Genomic DNA, 10,408 nt, shown 5'->3' with positions numbered 1-10,408 from the left:
TGTTGCGCCCGCAAAAGTGATGATGTGCACTATAAGAGCTTTATTAATCATTCTGCGCAAACATGTAAGATATCCCTTTGAATGTAACCATCATGTTTATTATTGTGTTGGAGTTTTAAGTGAAAGTGGCAGCTTTATTTATATATCGTATTTTTTACAGAAGGTAAACCAATGTGCTTTACATAATTAAAATTACAACATTAACAGGCATTAACAAACAAAATAATTTATGACGAATTAAAAACAAAGGGGGGAAAAGGAAAGACAGACAAAAACAGAACAGAACATTTGCAATGGCGACCTGGCAGCAAACACGGCAAATATAACATGCACAGAAGAACAACAGCGGAAACAGCCCCTCGTGGGAGCTAAGCCACTGGATAGCCAGGGGTGGCCAAGACCACCCCTTCTCAATCTGGTGTCACCCTGGGCACTCCACTGAAAATATCTGGCTCTGTCCCTGAGCCACCCCAGCTGGCACGTGCTGCTTGTACCACAGATATCAGTAACACATACAGTGCAGCTCTCCAACAACGAAAATAAACACAAAGCAAAACTCAACATTACTGTCCTTGCAAAAGCAGATTTTTATATTGCATTTCACTATCTTGTGCAGGTGTTCCAAATGAGGGTATTTTAGGACCTGACCTGGCAACCCACTTTAGGCCGAGTACACGTATTTCTTTATGATCATTAGTGGTGAGCTTTCAGATAGAATAACCTGTAACAATAGCAATATTGGTGGTTATGGGAGGGTGGGGGAGACGACAAATCGTGTGAGAGCGCTTCTTCTTCATCTAGTGGTGCTGATGAGAGGACGTCGGATGCCCCGCCCACTCCTAGAGAGAGCGACAGAGAGAGAGAGAGATAGAGAGAGAGAGAGAGAGAGAGAGAGAGAGAGAGAGAGAGAGAGAGAGAGATGAGGAAAGAGAGATGCGAGCATGCTGCTTTTGCAGACGCTGTCGACCAGACCAGTTTGGGCTGTTCTCCCCCAGTGCAACTCTCGGCCATCTGTTCAGCACCAAATTGAGCCTTAGGGTTGTTTTCTTTCTTCCTCTTTTTTTAACCCCTTTTATTTTTCTTCTTTATGCTTTTCAACGTCAAATAAACCCTCGTATTATACTGTTTAGTCCAATCTTTCAAATGCACTGCCTTGCGTGTGCATAAGCCAGCATCCACTTTGGAACAGGTTGCAGGGAAATTATTTTATTGTGTTTTCTCAATTTTGGGGGGCCAGTGCTTTTTTCTTCTATTTTTTTAACAACAATGGCTAACAGTAATGCAGAATGCAATATCAAGGTGCTATGTCGTTTTCGTCCACTCAACCGGTCGGAAATCCTGCGTGGAGATAAGTTCATCCCGGTGTTCCAAGGCGAAGATGCTGTTCTCCTTGGGGTAAGTTACTAACCTGATTTTTTTTTCTCCTATTAGATGGGCCTCCTCATTGGCAGGTCAATTAATGCTAATGAACACTTGGGAAGCTTTATAGCTTTGGAAAGAGGCATGGATCAATATTCCAATCTGCAAAATACAAAGGAATGGGAATGTCATATTTTATAACATTTCTGCTCTGACCTTAAGTGTCATGCTTCTAAAATGCACTTTAAAAGCCTCTCCTTGTGTCAGAATTTATCTGACTGAGGACACACCGCAACAACGCCTGGTTGTAAATTATGAGCTGCTACCAGTCTTAATAGGAGCCCTGATTGTATGTGTGGGTCCTTTCTGCTTTTTTCTTTTTTATGGCTGTCGATTATGCACGCTGATTTGGAGCAGCAGATGGAATCGCCACAAGAAGCAGCACACATGTTCAATTACACGCATATATGCAGTATACCTGAGGCTGATGGGACTGGGGATTGCCCACGTGACAATGCAGGCAGCAGGTGGAGGATTTTGGCGGAGTTTAAATGCAAATGTGGTGATTGTTTGAATGGGAGATCTAAATCCACACCCATCTGGTGTGAGGATTGAGTGGAAGTGATGGAGACTGCACAAAATTGCCTTTGGCGTCCTCACGTACACCGTCAGCCATAATATTAGGAATCAACATTGCAGATGAGCTAGTGTCTATCCGAGGTGAATTTTGGTGAGAGCAGCAGTGTAAACCTCAGGTTGCTTGCCAGCCAATCACTGGGCACATCATCCATCCATTTTCTATACCACGTGTCCTCATTAAAGTGACATTTGAAACATTCCAGTTGATTTTTGGCGAGAGAATCAAGGTCCATCGTGGACTGGTCTCCAATCAATCACAGGGTACATCTATCCATCTATTTTCCATGGCGCTTGTCCTCATTAGGGTCACGGGTGTGCTACAGCTGTCCCAGTTAACTTTTGGCAAGAGAAGCAGAATACAGCCTGCAGGTCACCAGTCACTCATATCACACATCCCTGCATCAATTTTTGTCCCACTTGTCTATCCCAGCCGACTTGTCGCCAGCTAATCGCAGGACACAGACAAATTCACGCTCGCATTCACACCAATGGGCAATTACGAATCTTGAGTGAATGTATCGCGCGTATTTTGGGACAATGGGAAAACAATGCAAGAACGGGGAGAACGCACAAACTCAGACATTCAAATCCAGAATCCCAGAACTTGGAGGCAGACGTGCGATCCACGAGATGTGTACTGGCACTGCAGGTGCTGTTTTTTTCATCATCTGACTATTTTGCTTTTTCTTTGGCTTTTTGTTCTCTTTATGACACAAGGGATAATATACACTGTGTGTTTGAACGCAAAGTGGCCGGACTCTTATTTGAAGCAGTCGGACTCCAGCGTTCGCTATCCAGGTATCCATGTCCTTGAGCGTTTTATTCTTTTCAACGTTAGTACTAACGAAGTTCCACTTCTTTTTACACTTGCAGGCCAGTAAAGAATGTTAATCTGCAATGTGAATAATCTTCACATCACGCCTTATGTTAATGAGATGTATTGTAAAAAAAAAAGCCACTTGCTAAATTAGCCATCAGTGGATTTGCGCAAGCACCATTCATTTGCAGGCTGGACGGGGAGGTGTCCAAAATAAGACCACAAAAAAACTCACAAGATTTGTTGGTAAGTGGGCAACACTGAATACTTGCAGTTTGATGGATGGACGTCACATATCGTCGCTGTCCTGTGAAAAACATTTATGTCCATTTTTCTTCAATTTTCTTATTTTTACGTGAATGGTGTTTTTTAGCGTGACAATTAATCATTTTTTCCAAAATTGGACATAAGTGATTTTAGGACAGAGACGATATGTTTTATCAAGACACCTTAGAACTGTTTTAAATTCTGAAAAAATAGCATAATAGGTCTCGTTTAATCTTTATTCTAACAGTAGTTAATTTGTTTTGGGGCTTATGACTGTTAATAAACATTACTTGACCCAATAGTGCCTGTAGAGTTAATGATTGTTTATGATGGCAACAGTTTGACCCTGCAACAGATGATTTCCATGTGCTTCTGCTATTATAATAATGGTTGCCTGTATGCTACAAATTTGCACTTTCTTTATTCTGACAAAAGTAATCACCAAAGTATTTCTAGTGTTGATCTTTTTGCTCTCGTGATTACTTTTTGGAGGGTAGTTGAGTGTGAGATGTGCTTAGTTGTGCAAAAAATGAAAAACAGGAAATGTTTCCCTTCTGTAGCCTTTGGTATTTCACAGAGAAAATTTCCCGAGTGTGTTTCAAGCAGCTGCCATCAGATTAGATCAGGGTTATAAAAAAAAAATGTCAGCAGGCACATGCTTATGATTTAAATTAATTTAGATTACAACACATTTTTGGTCCACTTGGAGGTTTAAGAGGTTTAAGAGACAGCTATCAGAGTTTTTGATGGTAGGCTTGGAGGAGATGTGAAGAATCTTGTTGTTATACTCGGAATGGATGGAAGAACATCTCAGGGGAGGGTGGGGGAGTTTTGGAGAACATGAGGAACTGGTGATGCTTGACTGATAAGAAACGTACCATTGCAGTTATTCACTGACACCACTCACAGTGTCACAAGTTTTGTGTGTGTGTGTGTGCGTGCGCGTGTGTGTGTCTGTGTGTGTCTTTCATGCAGCGTAGCTAAATAGGGTAACCCCACCATGATTGCAAATTCAGCCCCGAAGCCAGTTTCACTTGGCAACATGCACTTTGTTACGCCTGTCATGACTCATGAGTAAACACACAAAAAAGTATCGAGACTCCATGCCTTACAAGTCGGCCATTTTGGTTTGAGGCAGCCATTTTAGGGTCATCCTGGACATTTCCAGGGGCCCTTCACAAATTCATTTATCTTAGAGTTTTGATAAGCGGTATAGATAATGGATGGATGGATTTTATCTGATTGCAACCGAATCTTACACATATACTAAACAGGTGTGAAGGAATTAGAATTTTGTTCATTGGGTGTGGATGGGCGTTGTGGTACATTTTGGCTACGGAATTCCCAAAACCTCATGAGTGTTTGGAAATGTAGCCCCTGAATTCAATTTCATTTAGCAACAAGTAGTTTTGGTGCATTTGTCTATCATGAGTACAACCGCAAAAAAGTCAAGAAGCCTAAATAGCCTAAATAGAAGCCCTATTTTTAAGACAGGTGCACGTTATGTAGAGCACTTTGTATGCAGCCATGGTTGTTTTAGAATGCTCCATAAACTTGTTGAGCTGTAACACGATTTTGGTGGATTTGATCGAGGCACCGGCAGATTTTGTCACACAAAAGATGGACGAACTCCAAGTGGCCACTCCACAGCACCCAACTTTACATCATCCGCAAGTGAAGATCCTTTTGCAGTTCCATTAAAGGAGATGTATCATTCTGAATCAACTTTTTGGAGCATTTAGCCATGTTTTCCTCATCAAAAACACAGCCAAAGTGGTGTTTTCCTCCATTCATACATTTTCAAGCATTCCTGCTCTCTAAACACCAGCCCTGCCCGACTGAAGAAAACGACCCGGTAAACACACGCCCACTTTCTACAGAAGCCAGCGGTGGTCAGCCAAACGCGTATATCTTTGCACCAGAGTTGGGGAGAGATTTTTGTAGTTGCAACGTTTTAGTTTAAAAAATGTGCAAAAGGCAAAAATGTGTATTTGGCTGGCAGAATATCAGTTGCTTTGGGACTACGTCACGAAAGAGGCGTGGCAGCCACACGGGGAGAGGCGGGTTTTTGGTGAACCAGGCATTTTACTTTTGGGTTAGGAAAAGAGCTACCAAAATTACTCATCTTTCATAAGAAATTTGATAGCCGTGTGGCCAAAAGTAATATATAATCATGTATATGCCTATGTAGTTAACTGTGGAAAGCTTAAAAGGGCATGATACACCTCCTTTAAAGGGGGTTCTCACCACCAAATCAACTTTTTTGGGCTAAACTGTATAAATGGGTGTCTACTATTGCTGTCTACATGTCCTGGCCATTATGTTGACATTTTAGTGCACGTTGGTTGAAACCTTGAATTTGGGGCAAACCGTCTGTGTGGCACTATCTTCGGGTTAAACACTGCACTGCATGTGAATTTGGCTTTCTGTCCTCTGGATTGTACTATCAGGGAAACCTGACCTCACTTACAGAATCTTGTAGTCGCTCTGCCACAGTGGGGTATAAAAGCGTCTCAGTCTCGTACTCGCCTCCATAGCGAGCTGGCGTTGGAATGGTAGAGTTTGCGAACATCTTTATATCGATTTTCAGGTTAGTGATTTACACTACATTTACAAGTGGAAGAAGGATTGTATTCGGTTCGATTCGAGTGGGATTATGATTCGATTCGATATGGTACAGCTCATGATTGTTAATGTAACAACATGTGGAAGTTATCACAGCACAAAAATAGACAATTACATAAATGGGAAAAATGGGCTTCCGATTATACTTATTCCTACATTTTTAAATTTCCCGTTTATTGCCTACGAAATGGGCGTACGTCATAGGCGGATAGGCGGACCGGTCTGTCACATAGGTGGTATGCCAGGCTTTGGTATACACACAGCAAGTCTCATTAGGTCAGCAATGAAAATACACTGAAATGCCATCTGAGTTGTTTGGTTCCCATCTAACCTTTCGGTATAGCTGTATTATTGAATATGAATTGACCTTCACCAGCCATGACATTTATTACATACATTATTCTGTCCATGGTGGCAGTAGTTCACTGTGATGAGAGCTGTTCATAATATAGACACTAAATATACTACACTGTATTTATTTTATAACTAAAATATAAGAACAAAAGACGACATTTAATATCAGCAAAATTACCGGAACAGAGTGACTAAAAATAGACTTCATATTTGGTTGCAATAACTCCATTAAACGTGTCACATAACATTTAAATTCTGGTGTGAGGCTTTTTCAGGCCTTTAAAGAAGCATCTTTCAGTTGTTTTTGGATCCCGCAGTCAATAGGTTTTTAATCTATTTATCTGTCCATCTATCTATCTATCTATCTATCTATCTATCTATCTATCTATCTATCTATCTATCTATCTATCTATCTATCTATCTATCTATCTATCTATCTATCTATCTATCTATCTATCTATCTATCTATCTATCTATCTTGCTAGCTAGCTATTTGTCTATCTAGCTATATATTTAGTGCAGGCTACATAAGTGCAACACATCCATGGCTTAGTTAGTTGTGCTTTTTTGTAGTTGCCCCGCAAGTAATTACAACGTAGAAACCGACCATTTGTTAGGCCATACCTGTGTGACAGAAAGGGACTGAATGTCCTTCTATTAGTGTTGGTCCCCGGCAATGGCAGCCGTTCTAATAGCCGCACTCGGCCCACACTGCCCTCAGGCTCAGCCTTTGTTTTTCCTGTACGCTGCTGTGTAGCGACACAGCTGTCAGCATTATTTCACTGTCTGCAATGATGCGGTATCACACATGGCACCTTCTTCTAATATGCTGGTAAAAGGGGTTGGGGTCAGGGGGCGAGGGGAGATGGGTACTATACTTCAAACTGAATAAATAATAATGGTCGCTTGTAGGTACCAAGTTTTTTTTCCCTTTCTAGTGTTGATTTATCACTATTGCATGCTCGCTGTCATGTGAGTGGCTACACACTATGAAAATAGATTGCATGCATCACACCTGGAGCAATAGATGATGGCGAGATTTAGGACCGAGATGAGTGTTATTTCCCAGCAGTCTTTTAACTGTCGCTGTATCTCAGCATCCTCTGGAGTCTTTTTTGTTGCGAAATGAAGTGATTTGATGCTTCGTTTGCCTGGCAATTGTCGTGGACCCTCGTGATTTAATTCTAGCGATATGCTTGAGTTGAGTGTAACTGAAGTGGTATTATTTTCCCCCCTGCAGTTTATAAGATGAAGAAAGTGCTGGACAACGCTTAACCTTACGCTGTGGTCTGACTCTGATGGTGCCCTTAAAATATAGGTCACCTGCTTTGTGGACGTTCATCGGCGGTGGCTGTGGACCATTACTTTCTCAATTTAGTGGCTTATTTTTAATGCCCTTGAGGACCTCCTCTGTCTCTTAAATATGATTGTCCCATAAAATCACATTCTGAGGTACACTGAAGAAAAATGTGCGTTGACTTTACTCAATTTCATTTCATAGTGGTTGCACGATATCAAATCAAAAATCATCTGGATCCAGATAATTTTTTAAAGTAGACTATACAACTACCACTACTAAAAAAATGTATCTATCTTAAAAAAATGTATCCAGATCATCCAGATAATTTTATTCCAAGTAACCACTTGATGAAATAAAATCGAGTAAATTCAATTAAAAAAACAAATCTGTGTACTGTATGTTTTCTTCTGAATAATAATGGAGTGTGTTTAAAAAAGTGAGAAAAGAACAACATCCTTTTAATAGCATTATTGCTATGCACAGAAATGCATTAGAAATATCTGACCATCAATATTTTATAGCATTAGTTGTGAACCTATCCCATCTCACTTGGCGAGAGAAGCAGTCACCAGTCAGTCACAGAGCACATTTCCATTTCCTTTACCACTTTTTCTCATAAGGGTCCCAGCTGAGTTACAGCCTATCCACATTAGGGTACATCCATCTATCCATTTTCTGGACCACTTATTCTCATTTGGACTGCGGGTGAGCTTGTGTCCATCCTATCTGGCTTTTGCCAGTCAATCCCAGGGCCCATCCATTCATCCATTCATCCGTCGGTTTGTCCGTCCATCCATCCATCTATCCATCCATCCATCCATCCATCCATCCATCCATCCATCATCCACCCATACATCGTTTAGCCATCCATCGACTCATCCATCCATAAAATATACACATAGGTTATTTAAAAAACAAGACATATTAAAACAAAAAAAAACTGCTCTAAAAACAAATTAAAACTAACTAAACTAATTAAAAAAAACAAAAGCCAAAACTAGATAAAAAATAACTACACTGAAAGATCCAAAATTATTCTAACACTGACATACAGTAACTTATTTTTAAACAAACATACAGTTAATACCAAGAAAGGCTTTGACTGCATGTGCCATATTCAACGGCTATGTAATGAAGTGCTGCCCTAGTGAGTAACATTACAATCCATGCTGCAATTGTCTTTGTGGGGGCTTGTTTTTTCCTTCACACTCTGGGCCCCCGCTTCCGCTCGTCTCATCGCAACCACCGAGCTCCGCCCCACAGTGACAGGGTAACAAAAGCTGTAGTCAACATTGGCCCCGCGGTATTGGGTTGTAAAGTATGCTGTTATTCTTCATTCTTGGGGTACTTGGGCAAAAGTGTGTCCCAGAAATTATTCCCACACCTTTGGATCCATCTTAATTTGTGAAAAATTGCCCTATTTAACAAAACAGCATGAGCAACAACTATAACGGCATGTACAGTACATGAAACACTTTTTCTTCTCTTTTGCATGTCTGTTGGTTAAGAGTGCATTTCAACCTCTAGTGACAATTTCCACACAATAAATCCAATCTCTCTACAAAATAATCCCAGTCTGACCAGTGTTTTAAACTAATTAAAAAATTATGGGTAGACCTTATTGGCTTGTCAATTCCCCAGAGAGTTTTCAAGGCGAAAACGTGAAGTGATTGCGAGGTGCTGCTGAATTGTTTGCCCTTAATTTGCATCCTCTCACCCATGTTAACCAGACCACTATAAATGTGCACACGAGAGAGCTATTGATCCACTATTTTCTGCACGCTATTTACACTTATATGGATTACCGCTCCTTGGCTTCCATTCCCCAGTGTGCTAACAAGTCTTAAAAGTTTGTATATTCAGTAATGGTGTTAACTGACCAAGCTAAATATGGCTAGTACAGGTCAGTTTGCTCTGGTATGGTTTGGAGCTGTAAAATAAATGTTGTGATTCTGGGTAATAACCGGAAATGGGTTTTCATAGAGCTGTTGCATAGAGCAGAGTAATGCTGCCTGGAGGAATTGCGTCACAGCACAGATTTAGTGTAGCTGACTCTGTTGTTTTTTTCAGCAAACCCATTTTGGCTTTGATGTTACAGCGGGTCCTTGGTTGACAATGGTGTTCCGTCTCTATGCAACAACTTAACCTGAATTTTTAAGTTAGGACATGCCATAGTTTGTAAGTAATCATATGTCTTAAAGGGGGAGTTTGCAATCCACCCCACCCCCCCCAAATGGCTTTTTGTCATATTTGTTGTGCAGTCATAACATGGAAGTGCGTGACAAATGATTGAAATCTCGTGAGTCACACTGTCTGTCTGTGATTGCGGTTGATGGAAAATCAATGCTACGATATGGATCGCTTATTTATTTCAGCGCAAATATATGTATTACCTCGGCATCTGATTTCATAGCCCTCGCATCCGGCCAGTGCTCTTGCCTTGCGGTGTCTGCAAACCAAGAGCAGAATCACAAATGGAATGTCCGAAGGTCTCCCCTGAGCACACTAAAGTGCTCTAATGCTCTTGTTACGCAGCACACACCCGATCCAATTAGGACACTGTAATGGGATTGTAGTGCTGGGTCAAGACGTGAGCTCATTTCTCCTGTTGGATGCCACCGCCACTGCTTGGCATCACGGCTAATCCGCTTCCTCCAACTCGCTGCCTGTATCTCTCGCTGTCTACAATACCTCATACTTTACCGCTACTTATTTTTTTAATCATATTTTGTACCGTAATTGCGCCAAGGCTTGACTCACCATTACACAGTGGCCATTTTTTATAAGTGAAGTTCTATCTGGCTTCAAAGCTTCCAAAGGGGATGCTCCTATCCATCAGGGATGTGATTATTACGAGTACGAATGACTGGTGTCTGGAAAGGAGCACTCGGTAAAGAGCAAACATCCTGCCCTGGACTGGCTGACGATCAATCACAGAGTCAGTCACAATCAACATTTTCTACAGCTTTATTGTCCTTATGGTCCTTTATGGTCACAGGTGAGAGGGAGCCTTTCGCAGTTGACTTTCGGTGAGATTAGCAGGTTTG

At 41.2% G+C, this 10,408-nt stretch overlaps 1 protein-coding gene across 1 annotated transcript in view; it reads left to right on the top strand.

Moving 5' to 3' along the window:
- Window positions 1–964: 964 nt before the first annotated feature.
- kif5ab (kinesin family member 5A, b) overlaps window positions 965–10,408 on the top strand; it is an 80,096-nt gene continuing 70,652 nt past the window's right edge. The window contains exon 1 of the mRNA XM_086040501.1: window positions 965–1,395. Within this exon, the coding sequence (XP_085896627.1) occupies window positions 1,267–1,395 (129 nt within the window). The 5' untranslated portion in view covers window positions 965–1,266. The remainder of the gene's footprint in view (window positions 1,396–10,408) is intronic.

This window comes from Filicampus tigris, chromosome 9, assembly GCF_054856515.1.
Source record: "Filicampus tigris isolate MCC_2025a chromosome 9, RoL_Ftig_1.0, whole genome shotgun sequence".
Lineage (NCBI taxonomy): Eukaryota > Metazoa > Chordata > Actinopteri > Syngnathiformes > Syngnathidae > Filicampus > Filicampus tigris.
This window is presented reverse-complemented; position numbering and strand designations above follow the sequence as displayed.